At 52.7% G+C, this 19,055-nt stretch overlaps 1 protein-coding gene across 1 annotated transcript in view; it reads right to left on the bottom strand.

Moving 5' to 3' along the window:
- Positions 1–13,144: 13,144 nt before the first annotated feature.
- The window catches only part of LOC147113191 (dynein regulatory complex subunit 5-like), a 53,253-nt gene continuing 47,342 nt past the window's right edge, over positions 13,145–19,055 (bottom strand). The window contains 1 exon segment of the mRNA XM_085998104.1: positions 13,145–13,529. Coding sequence (XP_085854230.1) covers positions 13,317–13,529 — 213 coding nt within the window. The 3' untranslated portion in view covers positions 13,145–13,316.

Genomic DNA, 19,055 nt, shown 5'->3' with positions numbered 1-19,055 from the left:
TATCACTCTCACTGTATCCCTCCCCTGGCCCCGCCCCTCTCTGTATCACTCCCCTGGCCCTGCCCCCTCTCACTGTATCACCCCCTGGCCCCGCCCACTCTCACCATTTCACTCCACTGGCCCCGCCCTGGCCCCACCCCTCTCACTGCATCATTCCCCTGGCACCGCCCCCTCTCTATCACTCCCCTGGAGCCACGAGTCATCAGAGAGTGCTGAGAGTTTGGGTAAGTGTGAGTTAGGGTAAGTGGGGTGTTAGGTGCTCTTTTCAAACTTTAACTCTGTGGGTTGTAGTTAATAAGGCCTTTCTGGTGCAGAGTGACTGTTGGTAACCATTTAACTGGTGTAATTAGAGGGATTGATTTAATTTAAATCCAATTAATTAAAGGGGAAAATAGCATCTAAAATCAGGCAGAGGGTGTACATAACTAACAATAAAAAATTTAATTAATTACATAGAATGGAGCAGGTGATGTGTTACTGTTGCAAGATGTGGGAGCCGGTGAACCCCATTGAGGCTCACGGTGATTACGTCTGTGACAAGTGTCTGCTGCTACAGGAACTCCAGCTCTGTTGATGAGCTGGAGTCTGAGCTTCAGACACTGCGACACATCAGGGAGGGGGAGAAGTACCTGGACTTTGTGTATCAGGAGGTGGTCACACCTATGAAGTTAATTAATTTAGATGTAGCCCATGGTCAGGGACAGGACGGTGTGACTACGAGTGAGGCAGGTACGGGGATCCAGGAGGGAGAGCTGGAGGAGCCGCAGCCCTTGCTCTTGTCCAACAGGTTCGAGGTTCTTACTCCCTGTGGGGACAGGAGCAGGGACTGCAGGGAGGATGAGCAACCTGGCCACAGCACCGTGGAACGGGGGGCCATTCAAGAGGGGGGAGTAAATAGAAATGTTGTAGTGGTAGGGGATAGTATTATTAGGGGGATAGATAGAGTTCTCTGCAGCCGAGAGCGAGAGTCCCGAAGGCTGTGTTGCCTACCCGGTGCCAGGGTTAAGGACATCTCCTCTGGGCTGGAAAGAAACTTGCAGTGAGAGGGGGTGGATCCAGTTGTCGTGGTCCATGTTGGTACAAACGACGTAGATAGGACTAGGAAGCCGGTTCTGTTAAAGGAGTATGAGCAGCTAGGGGTCAAATTAAAAAACAGAACCTCAAGGGAGCCACGAGCGAATTTGGCTAGGACAAATAAAATTAGAGAGTTAAATGTGTGGCTCAAACACTGGTGTGGGAGAAATGGGTTTTGCTTCCTGGGACACTGGCACCAGTACTGAGGCAGGAGGGAGCTGTTCCGTTGGGACGGGCTTCACTTGGCCAGTGCTGGGACTAGAGTCCTGGCGGATCATATAACTAGGGCTGCAGAGAGGGCTTTAAACTAACTAGTGGGGGGGGAGGTTCCTAGAGAGCAAATAATAAAAATGACAACAGAGAAGGTCATAGACTTAGGTAGCAGTAGGGAAATTAAAAACCAGAGCGTGTCAGGAAGGGGCAGAAGGTATGGAGTAAAAGGTAAAGTAATAAAAAGGGCAAAAGCAGGAACTAAGTGTCACAAAACATATTTGAAAGTTCTCTATCTGAATGCACGTAGCATTCGTAACAAAATAGATGAGTTAATGGCACAAATATGGGTATGATCTTGTGGCCATTACAGAAACATGGCTGCAGGGTGACAATGCCTGGGAATTAAACATACCAGGTTATTTAACGATCAGGAAGGACAGGCAGGAAGGAAGGGGAGGTGGGGTGGCTATGTTAATAAAGGAAGGAATCACTGTAATACAGAGAAATGATATTGGGTCAAAAGATCAGGATAATGAAACAGTTTGGGTGGAGGTAAGGAATAATAAGGGGAAAAAAACATTAGTGGGCGTAGTCTATAGGCCTCCGAACAGTGGCAACTCTGTTGGACGGAGTATCAATCAGGAAACAGTTGAGGCTTGTAATAAGGGAACATCTATAATTATGGGGGATTTTAACTATCATATTAATTGGACAAATCAAATTGGGCAGGGCTGCCTTGAGGATGAGTTCATTGAGTGTATTAGGGATGGGTTTCTTGAGCAGTATGTAACTGAACCGACCAGGGGGCAAGCAACCTTAGATCTGGTCCTGTGTAACGAGACAGGATTAATTAAAAATGTCCTAGTAAAGGATCCCCTTGGAATGAGTGACCATAACATGGTTGAATTCCATATTCAATTAGAGGGTGAGAAGGTTGGATCTCAAACAAGCGTGCTAAGCTTGAATAAAGGAGACTATGAAGGTATGAGAGCGGAATTGAGTAGAGTGGATTGGGAAAATAGATTAAAGGGTAAGACGATACATGATCAGTGGTGTACATTTAAGGAGTTATTTTACAACTTCCAAAAAATATATATTCCACTGAGAAGAAAAGGGTGTAAAAGAAAAGACAGCCATCCGTGGCTAAGTAAAGAAATTAAGGATAGTATTCGACTAAAAACAAGGGCATATAAGGTAGCCAAATCTAGTGGGAGGATAGAGGATTGGGAAAACTTTAAAAGACAGCAAAAAATAACAAAAAGATTGATTAAGAAAGGGAAGATAGATTATGAAAGTAAATTAGCAAAAAATATAAAAACAGATAGTAAGAGTTTTTATAGTTATATAAAAAGAAAAAGGGTGGCTAAAGTAAATGTTGGTCCCTTAGAGGATGAGACCGGGAAATTAATGGTGGGAAATATGGAGATGGCAAAAACACTGAATGAATATTTTGTATCAGTCTTTACAGTAGAGGACACTAAGAATATCCCAACACTGGACAAACAGGGGGCTATGGGGGGGAGGAGCTAAACACGATCAAAATCACTAAGGAAGTGGTACTCGGTAAAATAATGGGACTCAAGGCGGATAAATCACCTGGACCTGATGGCTTACATCCTAGGGTCTTGAGGGAAGTGGCGGTAGGGATTGTGGATGCATTAGTAATAATTTTCCAAAACTCCCTGGACTCAGCAAAGGTCCCGGCAGACTGGAAAACTGCTAATGTAACACCCTTATTTAAAAAGGGCAGTAGACAGAAGGCTGGAAACTATAGACCGGTTAGCCTAATGTCTGTGGTAGGTAAAATTTTGGAGTCCATTATTAAGGAGACAGTAACAGGACATTTGGATAATCATAATTTAATAGGACAAAGTCAGCATGGTTTTATGAAGGGGAAGTCATGTTTGACAAATTTGCTGGAGTTCTTTGAGGAAGTAACATTTTGGGTGGATAAAGGGGAACTAGTGGACGTAGTGTATTTAGACTTCCAAAAGGCATTTGACAAGGTGCCACACAAAAGATTATTGCTTAAGATAAAAAATCACGGGATTGGGGGTAATATTCTGGCATGGATAGAGGATTGGCTATCTAACAGAAGGCAGAGAGTTGGGATAAATGGTTCATTCTCAGACTGGCAATCAGTAACTAGTGGTGTTCCGCAGGGGTCAGTGCTGGGTCCCCAACTCTTTACAATCTATATTAACGATTTGGAGGAGGGGACCGAGTGTAACATATCAAAGTTTGCAGATGATACTAAGAGTCATAGAGTCATAGAGTTTTACAGCACAGAAAGAGGCCCTTCGGCCCATCGTGTCTGCGCCGCCCATCCATCCCTGTCCAGTCTAATCCCATTTTCCAGCATTTGGTCCATAGCCTTGTATGCAATGGCATTTCAAGTGCTCATCCAAATGCTTCTTGAATGCTGTGAGGGTTCCTGCCTCTACCACCCTTTCAGGCATTGAGTTCCACATTCCAACCACCCTCTGGGTGAAGAAGTTCCTCCTCAAATCCCCTCTAAATCTCCTGCCCCTTACCCTGAATCTATGCCCCCTTGTTATTGACCCCCCTACTAAGGGGAAAAGTTCCTCTTTATCTACCCTATCTATGCCCCTCATTATTTTGTACACCTCAATCAGGTCCCCCCTCAGCCTTTTTTGCTCCAAGGAAAACAACCCCAGCCTGTCCAGCCTCTCTTCATAGCTGAGGCGCTCCATCCCAGGTAACATCCTGGTGAATCTTCTCTGCACCCTCTCCAAAGCAATCACATCCTTCCTATAGTGAGGCGACCAGAACTGCACACAGTACTCCAGCTGTGGCCTCACCAGCGTTTTGTACAGCTCCATCATAACCTCCCTGCTCTTATATTCTATGCCTCGGCTAATGAAGGCAAGTATCCCATATGCCTTTTTAACCACTTTATCTACCTGTTCCGCTGCCTTCAGGGATCTATGTACATGTACACCAAGGTCCCTCTGACCCTCTGTACTTCCTAGGGTCCTACCACTCATTGTGTATTCCCTTGCCTTATTTGTCCATCCAAAATGCATCACCTCGCACTTTTCAGGGTTAAATTCCATTTGCCACTTTTCCGCCCATCTGACCAACCCGTTTATATCGTCCTGTAGCCTGAGGCTTTCCTCCTCGCAATTTACCACCCCACCAATTTTCGTGTCATCTGCGAACTTACTGATCATACCTTTTACATTCTCATCCAAATCATTTATGTAGATCACAAACAACAAGGGACCCAGCACCGATCCCTGAGGTACCCCACTGGACACAGGCTTCCAGTCACAAAAGCAACCTTCGACCATCACCCTCTGCCTCCTGCCACTCAGCCAGTTTAGGATCCAACGCGCCAAGGCACCCTGGATCCCATGGGCTCTTACCTTCTTGACCAGTCTCCTATGCGGGACTTTGTCAAAAGCTTTACTGAAGTCCATGTAAACCACATCCACAGCATTTCCCTCATCCACCCCCCTAGTCACCCCCTCGAAAAATTCAATCAGATTTGTCAGACATGATTTACCCTTGACAAAGCCATGCTGACTATCCCCGATTAATCCTTGCCTCTCCAAGTGGAGACTAATTTTGTCCCTCAGAATTTTTTCCAATAATTTCCCTACCACAGATGTTAGGCTCACTGGCCTGTAATTCCCTGGTTTATCCCTGCTACCCTTCTTGAATAATGGTACTACGTTAGCTGTTCTCCAGTCCTCTGGTACATCCCCTGTGGCCAGAGAGGTTCTGAAAATTTGTGTCAGAGCCCCTGCAATCTCCTCCTTTGCCTCCCACAGCAGCCTGGGATACATCTCGTCCGGGCCTGGGGATTTATCCACTTTTTGGCCTGCTAAAACCGCTAGCACCTCCTCCCTCTCGATGCTAATATGTTCAAGTATGTCACAGTCCCCCTGCCCGATTTCTATGTCTGCATCGTCTTTCTCCATAGTGAACACAGATGCAAAAAATTCATTTAAAACCCCGCCTACATCATCTGGCTCTACACACAGATTGCCACTTTGGTCCCTAATGGGCCCTACCCTTTCCCTGGTTATCCTCTTGCCCTTAATATACTTATAAAACATCTTAGGATTTTCCTTTATTTTGCTCGCCAGTGTTATTTCATGGCCCCTCCTCGCCCTCCTAATTTCTTTTTTAAGTACGCCCCTGCACTTTTTATACTCCTCTAGGGCTTCTTCCGTCTTTAGTCTTTTGTAACTGCCAAAAGCCCCCCTTTTATTCCTAATGCATTTTTGTATATCCCTTGTCATCCAAGGTTCCCTTTGCTTGTTGGTCCCACCCTTGACCTTTACAGGAACATGTTGGCGTTGTACTCTCTCTATTTCCCTTCTGAAAGTCTCCCACTGTTTTGATGTGGATTTTCCTATAAGTAGCTGCTCCCAGTCCACTTTGGCCAGATCCTGCCTTATCATATTAAGATGGGAGGGAAAGTAGTGAGTGAGGAGGACATAAAAAACCTGCAAGGGGACATAGACAGGCTAAGTAAGTGGGCAGAGATTTGGCAGATGGAATACAATACTGGAAAGTGTGAGGTTATGCACTTTGGCTGGAAAAATCGTAGAGCAAGTTATTATCTTAATGGCAAGAAACTGGAAAGTACTGAAGTACAAAGGGATCTGGGGGTCCTGGTGCACGAAACTCAAAAGGTTAGTATGCAGGTGCAGCAAGTGATTAAGAAGGCCAATGGAATGTTGGCTTTCATTGCTAGGGGGATAGAATATAAAAATAGGGAGGTATTGCTTCAGTTGTACAGGGTATTGGTGAGACCGCACCTGGAATACCGCGTACAGTTTTGGTGTCCATACTTAAGAAAAGACATACTTGCTCTCGAGTCAGTACAAAGAAGGTTCACTCGGTTAATCCCGGGGATGAGGGGATGGACATATGAGGAGAGGTTGAGTAGATTGGGACTCTACTCATTGGAGTTCAGAAGAATGAGAGGCGATCTTATTGAAACATATAAGATTGTGAAGGGGTTGGATTGGGTGGATGCGGGGAGGATGTTCCCGATGATGGGTGAAACTAGAACTAGGGGGCATAGTCTTAGAATAAGGGGCTGCTCTTTCAAAACTGAGATGAGGAGGAACTACTTCACTCAGAGGGTGGTAGGTCCATGGAATATGCTGCCCCAAAAAGCTGTAGAAGCTACATCATTACATAAAGTTAAAACAGAAATAGACAGTTTCCGAGAAGTAAAGGGAATTAAGGGTGACGGGGAGCGGGCAGGAATTTGGACATGAGACTAGGTTCGGATCGGTCATGGCCCTGTGGGTAGCGGAGCGGGCCCAGGGGCCGTGTAGCCTGATCCTGCTCCTATTTCGTGTGTCTAATTCTGTTAGATTCAGGAGATGGTTCTGTGATAGTAGATTGGCGGTTAGGATCAGATCAGCCATGATCTTATTGAATGGCGGAGCAGGCTCGAGGGGCCGATTGGCCTGCTCCTGCTCCTATTTCTTATGCTATTTTGTTCTTATGCCCACTCTCACTGTATCCCTCCCCTGGCCCTGCCCCTCTCTGTATCACTCCCCTGGCCCCGCCCACTCTCACTGTATCCCTCCCCTGGCCCCGCCCCTCTCTGTATCACTCCCCTGGCCCCGCCCCTCTCTGTATCACTCCCCTGGCCCCGCCCACTCTCACGGTATCCCTCCCCTGGCCCCGCCCCTCTCTGTATCACTCCCCTGGCCCCGCCCACTCTCACTATCACTCCCCTGGCCCCACCCCCTCTCACTGTGTCACACCCCTGGCCCCGCCTCCTCTCTGTATCACTGCACTAGCCCCGCCCCTCTCACTATCACTCCCACGGCCCCACCCCCCTCTGTGTCACTACCACTGGCCCCGCCCCTCTCTGTGTCACTACCACTGGCCTCGCCCCCTCTCGCTGTATCACTCCCCTGGCCCCGCCCCTCTCATTGTATCCCTCCCTGGCCCCGCCCCTCTCATTGTATCCCTCCCTGGCCCCGCCCCTCTCTGTATCACTCCCCTGGCCCTGCCCACACTCACTGTATCACTCCCCTGGCCCCGCCCCCTCACTGTATCACTCCCCTGGCCCCGCCCCCTCACTGTATCACTCCCCTGGCCCCGCCCCCTCACTGTATCACTCCCCTGGCCCCGCCCCCTCCCTGTGTCACTCCCCTGGCCCCGCCCCCTCACTATCACTCCCCTGGCCCCGCCCCTTTCACTATCACTCCTCTGGCCCCGCACCTCTCACTGTCTCACTCCCCTGGCCCCGCCCCTCTCTGTATCACTCCCCTGGCCCCGCCCCTCTCTATATCACTCCCCTGGCCCCGCCCCTCTCTGTATCACTCCCCTGGCCCCGCCCCCTCACTATCACTCCCCTGGCCCCGCCCCTTTCACTATCACTCCCCTGGCCCCACCCCTCTCACTGTCTCACTCCCCTGGCCCCACCCCTCTCACTGTCTCACTCCCCTGGCCCCGCCCCCTCACTATATCACTCCCCTGGCCCTGCCCCCTGGTCCCACCCACACTCTGTATCCCTCCCCTGGCCCCGCCCACTCTGTGTCCCTCCCCTGGCCCCGCCCCCTCACTGTATCACTCCCCAGGCCCCGCCCCCTCTCACTGTATCACACCCCTGGCCCCGCCCCTCTCTGTATCACTCCCCTGGCCCCGCCCCCTCACTGTATCACTCCCCTGGCCCCGCCCCTCGCTGTATCACTCCCCTGGCCCCGCCCCCTCCCTGTCTCACTCCCCAGGCCCCGCCCCCTCACTGTATCCCTCCCCTGGCCCCGCCCCCTCACTGTATCACTCCCCTGGCCCCGCCCCCTCACTGTATCACTCCCCTGGCCCCGCCCCCTCACTGTATCACTCCACTGGCCCCGCCCCCTCCCTGTGTCACTCCCCTGGCCCCGCCCCCTCACTATCACTCCCCTGGCCCCGCCCCTTTCACTATCACTCCTCTGGCCCCGCACCTCTCACTGTCTCACTCCCCTGGCCCCGCCCCTCTCTGTATCACTCCCCTGGCCCCGCCCCTCTCTATATCACTCCCCTGGCCCCGCCCCTCTCTGTATCACTCCCCTGGCCCTGCCCCCTCACTATCACTCCCCTGGCCCCGCCCCCTCACTATCACTCCCCTGGCCCCGCCCCTTTCACTATCACTCCCCTGGCCCCACCCCTCTCACTGTCTCACTCCCCTGGCCCCACCCCTCTCACTGTCTCACTCCCCTGGCCCCGCCCCCTCACTATATCACTCCCCTGGCCCTGCCCCCTGGCCCCACCCACACTCTGTATCCCTCCCCTGGCCCCGCCCACTCTGTGTCCCTCCCCTGGCCCCGCCCCCTCACTGTATCACTCCCCAGGCCCCGCCCCTCTCACTGTATCACACCCTGGCCCCGCCCCTCTCTGTATCACTCCCCTGGCCCCGCCCCCTCACTGTATCACTCCCCTGGCCCCGCCCCTCGCTGTATCCCTCCCCTGGCCCCGCCCCCTCACTGTGTCACTCCCCAGGCCGCGCCCCCTCTCACTGTATCACTCCCCTGGCCCCGCCCCTTTCACTATCACTCCTCTGGCCCCACCCCTCACTGTATCACTCCCCAGGCCCCGCCCCCTCTCATTGTATCACTCCCACTGGCCCTGCCCCCTCTCACTGTATCCCACCCCTGGCTCCACCCCTCTCTGTATCACTCCCCTGGCCCCACCCCCTCTCTGTCACTCCCCTGGCCCCGCCCCTTCTCACTATCTCACTCCCCTGGCCCCGCCCCCTCACACTATCACTCCCCTGGCCCCGCCCCCTCACACTATCACTCCCCTGGCCCCGCCCCCTTTCACTATCACTCCACTAGCCCTGCCCCCTCTCACTATCACTCCCACGGCCCCACCCCCTCTCTGTGTCACTACCACTGGCCCCGCCCCTCTGTGTCACTCCCCTGGCCCCGCCCCTTCACTGTATCGCTCCCCTGGCTCTGCCCCTCCCTGTATCACTCCCCTGGCCCCGCCCACTCTCACTGTCTCACTCCCCTGGCCCCACCCCTCTCACTGTCTCACTCCCCTGGCCCCGCCCCCTCACTATATCACTCCCCTGGCCCTGGCCCCACCCACACTCTGTATCCCTCCCCTGGCCCCGCCTACTCTGTGTCCCTCCCCTGGCCCCGCCCACTCTGTGTCCCTCCCCTGGCCCCGCCCCCTCACTGTATCACTCCCCAGGCCCCGCCCCCTCTCACTGTATCACACCCCTGGCCCCGCCCCTCTCTGTATCACTCCCCTGGCCCCGCCCCCTCACTGTATCACTCCCCTGGCCCCGCCCCTCGCTGTATCACTCCCCTGGCCCCGCCCCCTCCCTGTCTCACTCCCCAGGCCCCGCCCCCTCACTGTATCCCTCCCCTGGCCCCGCCCCCTCACGGTATCACTCCCCTGGCCCCGCCCCCTCACTGTATCACTCCACTGGCCCCGCCCCCTCCCTGTGTCACTCCCCTGGCCCCGCCCCCTCACTATCACTCCCCTGGCCCCGCCCCTTTCACTATCACTCCTCTGGCCCCGCACCTCTCACTGTCTCACTCCCCTGGCCCCGCCCCTCTCTGTATCACTCCCCTGGCCCCGCCCCCTTTCACTATCACTCCACTAGCCCTGCCCCCTCTCACTATCACTCCCACGGCCCCACCCCCTCTCTGTGTCACTACCACTGGCCCCGCCTCCTCTCACTGTATCACTCCCCTGGACCCGCCCCTCCCTGTATCACTCCCCTGGCCCCGCCCACTCTCACTATCACTCCCCTGGCCCCGCCTCCTCTCACTGTATCACTCCCCTGGCCCCGCCCACTCTCACTGTATCACTCCCCTGGCCCCGCCCACTCTCACTGTATCACTCCCCTGGCCCCGCCCCTCTCACTGTGTCACTCCCCTGGTCCTGCCCTCTCTCACTGTCACACCCCTGGCCCCGCCCACACTATCCCTCCCCTGGCCCCGCCCCTCTCACTGTATCCCTCCCCTGGCCCCACCCCTCCGTATCACTCCCCTGGCCCCGCCCCTCTCACTATCACTCCCCTGGCCCCGCCCCCTCTCCCCTGTATCACTCCCCCTGGCCCCGCCCCCTCACTATCACTCCCCTGGCACCGCCCCCTCTCACTGTGTCACTCCCATGGCACTGCCCCCTCGCACTATGTCACTCCCATGGCACTGCCCCCTCGCACTGTGTCACTCCCCTGGCCCCGCCCCTCTCAATGTGTCACTCCCCTGGCCCCGCCCCTCTCAATGTGTCACTCCCCTGGCCTCGCCCTTCTCACTATATCACTCCCCCGGCCCCACCCCCTCTCTGTCACTACCACTGGCCCCACCCCTCTGTGTCACTCCCCTGGCCCCGCCCCCTCTCCTTGTATCACTCCCCTGGCCCCACCCTGCCCCCTCTCACTTTCCATACCTCGGGAGCCTACTGTCAAGAAGGGCAGACGTCGATGACGAAGTCCAACACCGCCTTCAGTGTACCAGTGCAGCCTTCGGTCACCTGAGGAGGAGAGTATTTTAAGACCAGGACCTCAAACCCGGCACTAAGCTCATGGTCTACAGGGCAGCAGCGATACCCGCCCTCCTGTATGCTTCAGAGACATGGACCATGTACAGCAGGCACCTCAAAGCACTGGAGAGGTACCACCAACGCTGCCTCCGCAAGATCCTGCAAATCCATTAGCAGGATAGGCGCACCATCAGTGTTCTCGCTCAGGCCAACATCCCCAGCATCGAAGCTTTGACCACGCTCGATCAGCTCCAATGGATGGGTCACATTGTCCGCATGCCTGATACGAGACTCCCAACACAAGTGCTCTACTCGGACCTCCGGCAAGCAAGAGAGCCCCAGGTGGGCAGAGGAAACGCTTCAAGGACACCCTCAAAGACTCCTTGAAAAAGTGTAACATCCCCACCGACACCTGGGAATCCCTGGCCCAAAACCGCACAAAGTGTAGGAGAAGCATCTGGGAAGGCGCCGAACACCTCGAGTCTCTTCGCCGGGAGCAAGCGGAAGCCAAGCGCAAACAGCGGAATGCACATCAACCCAAGCACCCCATCCACCCGCCCCTTCAACCACCGTCTGCCCCACCTGTGACAGAGACTGTAGGTCCCGCATTGGACTCATCAGTCACCTGAGAACTCATTTTCAGTGTGGAAGCAAGTCATCCTCGGTTCCGAGAGACTGCCTAAGAAGAAGGACTTGAATGTAGAAAGTATGATTAAGAAGTTTGTAGATTATACAAAAATTGGCCGTGTGGTTGATAATGAAGAAGGCGGTTGGCTGCAGACAGAATTCAATCCGGAGAAGTGTGAGGTAATGCATTTGGGGAGGGCTAACAAGGCAAGGAAATACACATTAAATGGTAGGACACTGAGAAGTGTAGAGGATCAGAGGGACCTTGGAGTGCATGTCCACAGATCCCTGAAGGTAGCAGGACAGGTAGATAAGGTGGTTAAGGAGGCATACGGGATACTTGCCTTTATTAGCCGAGGCATAGAATAGAAGAGCAGGGAGGTTATGCTTGAACTGTATAAAACACTAGTTAGGTCGCAGCTAGAATACTGCGTGCAGTTCTGGTCACCACATTACAGGAAGGGTGTGATTGCACTAGAGAGGGTGCAGAGGAGATTTACAAGGATGTTGCCTGGGCTGGGGAATTTTAGCTATGAGGAAAAATTGGATAGGCTGGGGTTGTTTTCTTTGGAACAGAGGAGGCTGAGGGGAGACCTAATTGAGGTGTATAAAATGATGAGGGGCTGAGATAGAGTGGATAGGAAGGACCTATCTCCCTTAGCAGAGAGGTCAATAACCAGGGGGCAGAGATTTAAAGTAATTGGTTGGCGGATTAGAGCGGAGTTGAGGTGACATTTTTTCACCCAGAGGGTGGTGGGGGTCTGGAACTCACTGCCTGAAACGGTGGTCGAGGCAGAAACCCTCATCACATTTAAAAAGTACTTGGATATGCACCTGAAGTGCTGAAACCTACAGGGCTACGGGCCAAGAGCTGGAAAGTGGGATTAGGGTGGGGAGCTCTTTGTCGGCTGGCACGGACATGATGGGTCGAATGGCCTCCTTCGGTGCTGTAAATTTCGATGATTCTATGATATGATTCTCCCTAGGGTGTGTGCGTTTCTCTAGGGTGTGCCACTGCCCCGGCACCATGCATTGGGTAGGCAATCTCATCCCATTGTCTCTGCTGATGCCCCTCTTTTCATGGGGTCTCAGTGAACTGGGGGGAAGTGAAATGGTGACCTATCGCTGGAGCAGGGCACAGACCACCACAGCGGGAAGGGCACTGAACCATCCTGCATCAGCACTCTCCTGGCTGGCCTGCCATCTCCCATCCTCCGTAAACTCTGCGGCCCTCATCCAAACTCGCACCAAGTCCCATTCACCCATCATCTCGCTGACCGACATCGTCTCCCAGTCCAGCAACGCCTCCATTTTAAAATTCTCATTCTTGTGTTCAAATCCCTCCATGGCCTCGCCCCTCCGTATCTCTGTAACCTCCTCCAGCCCCACAACCCCCCAAGATATCTGCGCTCCTCCAATTCTGGCCTCTTGCGCATCCCTGATTATAATCGCTCCACCATTGGTGGCCGTGCCTTCTGTTGCCGAGGTCCTAAGCTCTGGAATTCCCTCCCTAAACCTCTCCGCCTCGCCACTTCTCTCTCCTCCTTTAAGACGCTCCTTAAAACCAACCTCTTTGACCAAGCTTTTGGTCACCTGTCCTAATATCTCCTTATGTGGCTCGGTGTCAAATTTTGTTTGATAATCGCTCCTGTGAAGCGCCCTGGGACATTTTACTACGTTAAAGGCGCTATATAAATACAAGTTGTTGTTGCTGATTCAGGCCTTGAGGGAAAAGAAAATTGAGGCAAAATGAGCTTCAAACAATATATTTATTTTTTAACACGATAAAAATAGTCCAGTCAATGTGTGCGTGTTTCATACAAAATACTCCACAGGTTTGAATTAAAATGGAGCGTCAGTATTGACGACAACACAAGAATGAGTAGAGTGGGGGATTCGCGCCAGAGAGGAGTGCAGAGTGTTCAGTCAGACGCTCGATAGTGGTCTGATAATACCTGCTGCACTGGGATGGTCTTCACTGGGTGGCAGATGGCATCCCTCACCCTCTCCCGATTGTGGTGCAAGATCTGGTTGATGGTATATTCATTCTCCTCCCCGATATTGGTCAAGCGCAGGTCAAACTCCATCAGGGTCTTGTTCATCGACATTCCCTCTTGTAGCTGGCTCCCGCCCTCCTAACAGAAGAGAACAGGAAATCTCAGTGCAGTAGATAGAGAGAGACTGGAGAGACCTGAGAAAGAGATTGATGTCGACTTTTTAAACTGAATTCAATTTCTCAACCTTCCCTGGTAGCAGATCAACTCTGGATTATTAGTCCAGTCACATAAGCAGCTGTTAGCTACCACATCAGTCCAAGTCTGGTTATTGCCCAGGTGCTGCTGTCGGCCTGTGAACGGAGCTGGACACTGTGGGATTGTCAGCGAACAGACTCACTCCTGACCTGAAGCAGATTAACACACCTTCTACACTATCCCATCAAACACTCCCAGGACAGGTACAGCACGGGGTTAGATACAGAGTAAAGCTCCCTCTACACTGTCCCATCAAACACTCCCAGGGCCGTACAGCACGTGTTAGATACAGAGTAAAGCTCGCTCTACACTGTCCCATCAAACACTCCCAGGGCAGGTACAGCACGGGTTAGATACAGAGTAAAGCTCGCTCTACACTGTCCCATCAAACACTCCCAGGGCAGGTACAGTACGGGTTGGATACAGAGTAAAGCTCCCTCTGCACTGTCCCATCAAACACTCCCAGGTCAGGTACAGCACAGGTTGGATACAGAGTAAAGCTCCCTCTGCACTGTCCCATCAAACACTCCCAGGACAGGGACGGCACGGGTTAGATACAGAGTAAAGCTCCCCCTACACTGTCCCATCAAACACTCCCAGGGCAGGTACAGCACGGATTAGATAAACAATAAAGCTGCCTCTACACTGCCCCATCAAACACTCCCAGGGCAGGTACAGCACGGGTTAGATACAGAGTAAAGCTCCCTCTACACTGCCCCATCAAATACTCCCAGGGCAGGTACAGCACGGGTTAGATACAGAGTAAAGCTCCTTCTACACTGTCCCGTCAAACACTCGCAGGGCAGGTACAGCACGGGTTAGATACAGAGTAAAGCTCCCTCTACACTGCCCCATCAAACACTCCCAGGGCAGGTACAGCACGGGTTAGATACAGAGTAAAGCTCCCTCTACACTGCCCCATCAAACACTCCCAGGGCAGGTACAGCACGGGTTAGATACAGAGTGTGATGAAACATTTCCATTCATCACTGCCTGTGACTGAGATCAGTTTCAGTGTCATTTCCCTTCCCCCAGACCTCATTGTATTGTGTACTGGAATGTGCTGTATTGTATACTGGAATGTGCTGTGTGTAGGGCTTCGCCCATACCTGGCCCCGTTTGTAAGCTAGCTTCAGTCTAGCCCCAATCTCCAGAAGGATGACATCTCTCTCGCTTACGTGTTTCGTTCTAAGTTAATAAAAGCCTTGTTTTGTTCTGCTACCTTCGAGTCTCGGAATTATTGAGCCACATCACAGAGTAAAGCTCCCTCTACACTGTCCCATCAAACACTCCCAGGGCAGGTACAGCATGGGTTAGATACAGAGTAAAGCTCCCTCTACACTGACCCATCAAACACTCTCAGGGCAGGTACAGCACAGGTTAGATACAGAGTAAAGCTCCCTCTACACTGACCCATCAAAGACTCCCAGGGCAGGTACAGAACGGGTTAGATACAGAGTAAAGCTCCCCCTACACTGTCCCATCAAACACTCCCAGGGCAGGTACAGCACGGGTTAGATACAGAGTAAAGCTCCCTCTACACCCTCCCATCAAACACTCCCAGGGCAGGTACAGCACGGGTTAGATACAGAGTAAAGCTCCCTCTACACTGTCCCATCAAACACTCCCAGGGCAGGTACAGCACGGGTTAGATACAGAGTAAAGCTCCCTCTACACTGACCCATCAAACACTCCCAGGGCAGGTACAGCACGGGTTAGATACAGAGTAAGCTCCCTCTACACTGTCCCATCAAACACTCCCAGGGCAGGTACAGCACGTGGTTAGATACAGAGTAAAGCTCCTTCTACACTGTCCCACCAAACACTCCCAGGGCAGGTACAGCACGTGGTTAGATACAGAGTAAAGCTCCCTCTACACTGTTCCATCAAACACTCCCAGGGCAGGTACAGCACGGGTTAGATACAGAGTAAAGCTCCCTCTACACTGCCCATCAAACACTCCCAGGGCAGGTACAGCACGGGTTAGATACAGAGTAAGCTCCCTCTACAATGTCCCATCAAACATTCCCAGGGCAGGTACAGCACGGGTTAGATACAGAGTAAAGCTCCCTCTCCAGAGCCCCATCAAACATTCCCAGGGCAGGTACAGCACGGGTTAGATACAGAGTAAGCTCCCTCTACACTGCCCCATCAAAGACTCCCAGGGCAGGTACAGCACGGGTTAGATACAGAGTAAAGCTCCCTCTACACTGCGCCATCAAACACTCCCAGGGCAGGTACAGCACGGGTTAGATACAGAGTAAAGCTCCCTCTACACTGTCCCATCAAACACTCCCAGGGCAGGTACAGCACGGGTTAGATACAGAGTCAAGCTCCCTCTGCACTGTCCCATCAAACACTCCCTGGGCAGGTACAGCACGGGTTGGATACAGAGTAAAGCTCCCTCTGCACTGTCCCATCAAACACTCCCAGGGCAGGTACAGCACGGGTTGGATACAGAGTAAAGCTCCCTCTGCACTGTCCCATCAAACACTCCCAGGGCGGGTACAGCACAGGTTAGATACAGAGTAAAGCTCCCTCTACACTGTCCCATCAAACATTCCCAGGGCAGGTACAGCACAGGTTCGATACAGAGTAAAGCTCCCTCTACACTGTCCCATCAAACACTCCCAGGGCAGGTACAGCACGGGTTAGATACAGAGTAAAGCTCCCTCTACACTGCCCCATCAAATACTCCCAGGGCAGGTACAGCACGGGTTAGATACAGAGTAAAGCTTCTTCTACACTGTCCCGTCAAACACTCGCAGGGCAGGTACAGCACGGGTTAGATACAGAGTAAAGCTCCCTCTGCACTGCCCCATCAAACACTCCCAGGGCAGGTATAGCCCGGGTTAGATACAGAGTAAAGCTCCCTCTACACTGACCCATCAAACACTCCCAGGGCAGGTATAGCCCGGGTTAGATAGAGTAAAGCTCCCTCTACACTGTCCCATCAAACACTCCCAGGGCAGGTACAGCACGGGTTAGATACAGAGTAAAGCTCCCTCTACACTGTCCCATCAAACACTCCCAGGGCAGGTACAGCACGGGTTAGATACAGAGTAAAGCTCCCTCTACACTGCCCCATCAAACACTCCCAGGGCAGGTATAGCCCGGGTTAGATACAGAGTAAAGCTCCCTCTACACTGTCCCATCAAACACTCCCAGGGCAGGTACAGCACGGGTTAGATACAGAGTGTGATGAAATATTTCCATTCATCACTGCCTGTGACTGAGATCAGTTTCAGTGTAATTTCCCTTCCCCCAGACCTCATTGTATTGTGTACTGGAATGTGCTGTATTGTATACTGGAATGTGCTGTGTGTAGGGCTCCGCCCATACCTGGCCCCGTTTGTAAGCTAGCTTCAGTCTAGCCCCAATCTCCAGAAGGATGACATCTCTCTCGCTTACGTGTTTCGTTCTAAGTTAATAAAAGCCTTGTTTTGTTCTGCTACCTTCGAGTCTCGGAATTATTGAGCCATATCACAGAGTAAAGCTCCCTCTACACTGTCCCATCAAACACTCCCAGGGCAGGTACAGCACGGGTTAGATACAGAGTAAAGCTCCCTCTACACTGTCCCATCAAACACTCCCAGGGCAGGTACAGCATGGGTTAGATACAGAGTAAAGCTCCCTCTACACTGACCCATCAAACACTCTCAGGGCAGGTACAGCACAGGTTAGATACAGAGTAAAGCTCCCTCTGCACTGCCCCATCAAACACTCCCAGGGCAGGTACAGCATGGGTTAGATACAGAGTAAGCTCCCTCTACACTGTCCCATCAAACACTCCCAGGGCAGGTACAGCACGTGGTTAGATACAGAGTAAAGCTCCTTCTACACTGTCCCATCAAACACTCCCAGTGCAGGTACAGCACGTGTTTAGATACAGAGTAAAGCTCCCTCTACACTGTTCCATCAAACACTCCCAGGGCAGGTACAGCACGGGTTAGATACAGAGTAAAGCTCCCTCTACACTGCCCATCAAACACTCCCAGGGCAGGTACAGCACGGGTTAGATACAGAGTAAGCTCCCTCTACAATGTCCCATCAAACATTCCCAGGGCAGGTACAGCACGGGTTAGATACAGAGTAAAGCTCCCTCTCCAGAGCCCCATCAAACATTCCCAGGGCAGGTACAGCACGGGTTAGATACAGAGTAAGCTCCCTCTACACTGCCCCATCAAAGACTCCCAGGGCAGGTACAGCACGTGGTTAGATACAGAGTAAAGCTCCCTCTACACTGTCCCATCAAACACTCCCAGGGCAGGTACAGCACGGGTTAGATACAGAGTAAAGCTCCTTCTACACTGTCCCATCAAACACTCCCAGGGCAGGTACAGCACGTGGTTAGATACAGAGTAAAGCTCCCTCTACACTGCCCCATCAAACACTCCCAGGGCAGGTACAGCACGGGTTCGATACAGAGTAAAGCTCCCTCTACACTGTCCCATCAAACACTCCCAGGGCAGGTACAGCACGGGTTAGATACAGAGTAAGCTCCCTCTACACTGCCCCATCAAACACTCCCAGGGCAGGTACAGCACGGGTTAGATACAGAGTAAGCTCCTTCTACACGTTCCCATCAAACACTCCCAGGGCAGGTACAGCACGGGTTAGATACAGAGTAAAGCTCCCTCTACACTGACCCATCAAAGACTCCCAGGGCAGGTACAGAACGGGTTAGATACAGAGTAAAGCTCCCCCTACACTGTCCCATCAAACACTCCCAGGGCAGGTACAGCACGGGTTAGATACAGAGTAAAGCTCCCTCTACACCCTCCCATCAAACACTCCCAGGGCAGGTACAGCACGGGTTAGATACAGAGTAAAGCTCCCTCTACACTGTCCCATCAAACACTCCCAGGGCAGGTACAGCACGGGTTAGATACAGAGTAAAGCTCCCTCTACACTGACCCATCAAACACTCCCAGGGCAGGTACAGCACGGGTTAGATACAGAGTAAGCTCCCTCTACACTGTCCCATCAAACACTCCCAGGGCAGGTACAGCACGTGGTTAGATACAGAGTAAAGCTCCTTCTACACTGTCCCACCAAACACTCCCAGGGCAGGTACAGCACGTGGTTAGATACAGAGTAAAGCTCCCTCTACACTGTTCCATCAAACACTCCCAGGGCAGGTACAGCACGGGTTAGATACAGAGTAAAGCTTCCTCTACACTGCCCATCAAACACTCCCAGGGCAGGTACAGCACGGGTTAGATACAGAGTAAGCTCCCTCTACAATGTCCCATCAAACATTCCCAGGGCAGGTACAGCACGGGTTAGATACAGAGTAAAGCTCCGTCTCCAGAGCCCCATCAAACATTCCCAGGGCAGGTACAGCACGGGTTAGATACAGAGTAAGCTCCCTCTACACTGCCCCATCAAAGACTCCCAGGGCAGGTA

Source organism: Somniosus microcephalus, chromosome 9 (assembly GCF_052327205.1).
Source record: "Somniosus microcephalus isolate GS21.2 chromosome 9, FLI_Smic_1.0, whole genome shotgun sequence".
Taxonomy (NCBI): Eukaryota; Metazoa; Chordata; class Chondrichthyes; order Squaliformes; family Somniosidae; genus Somniosus; species Somniosus microcephalus.
Note: the sequence above shows the minus strand (reverse complement) of the source record. Positions and strands in the feature narration are given on the sequence as shown.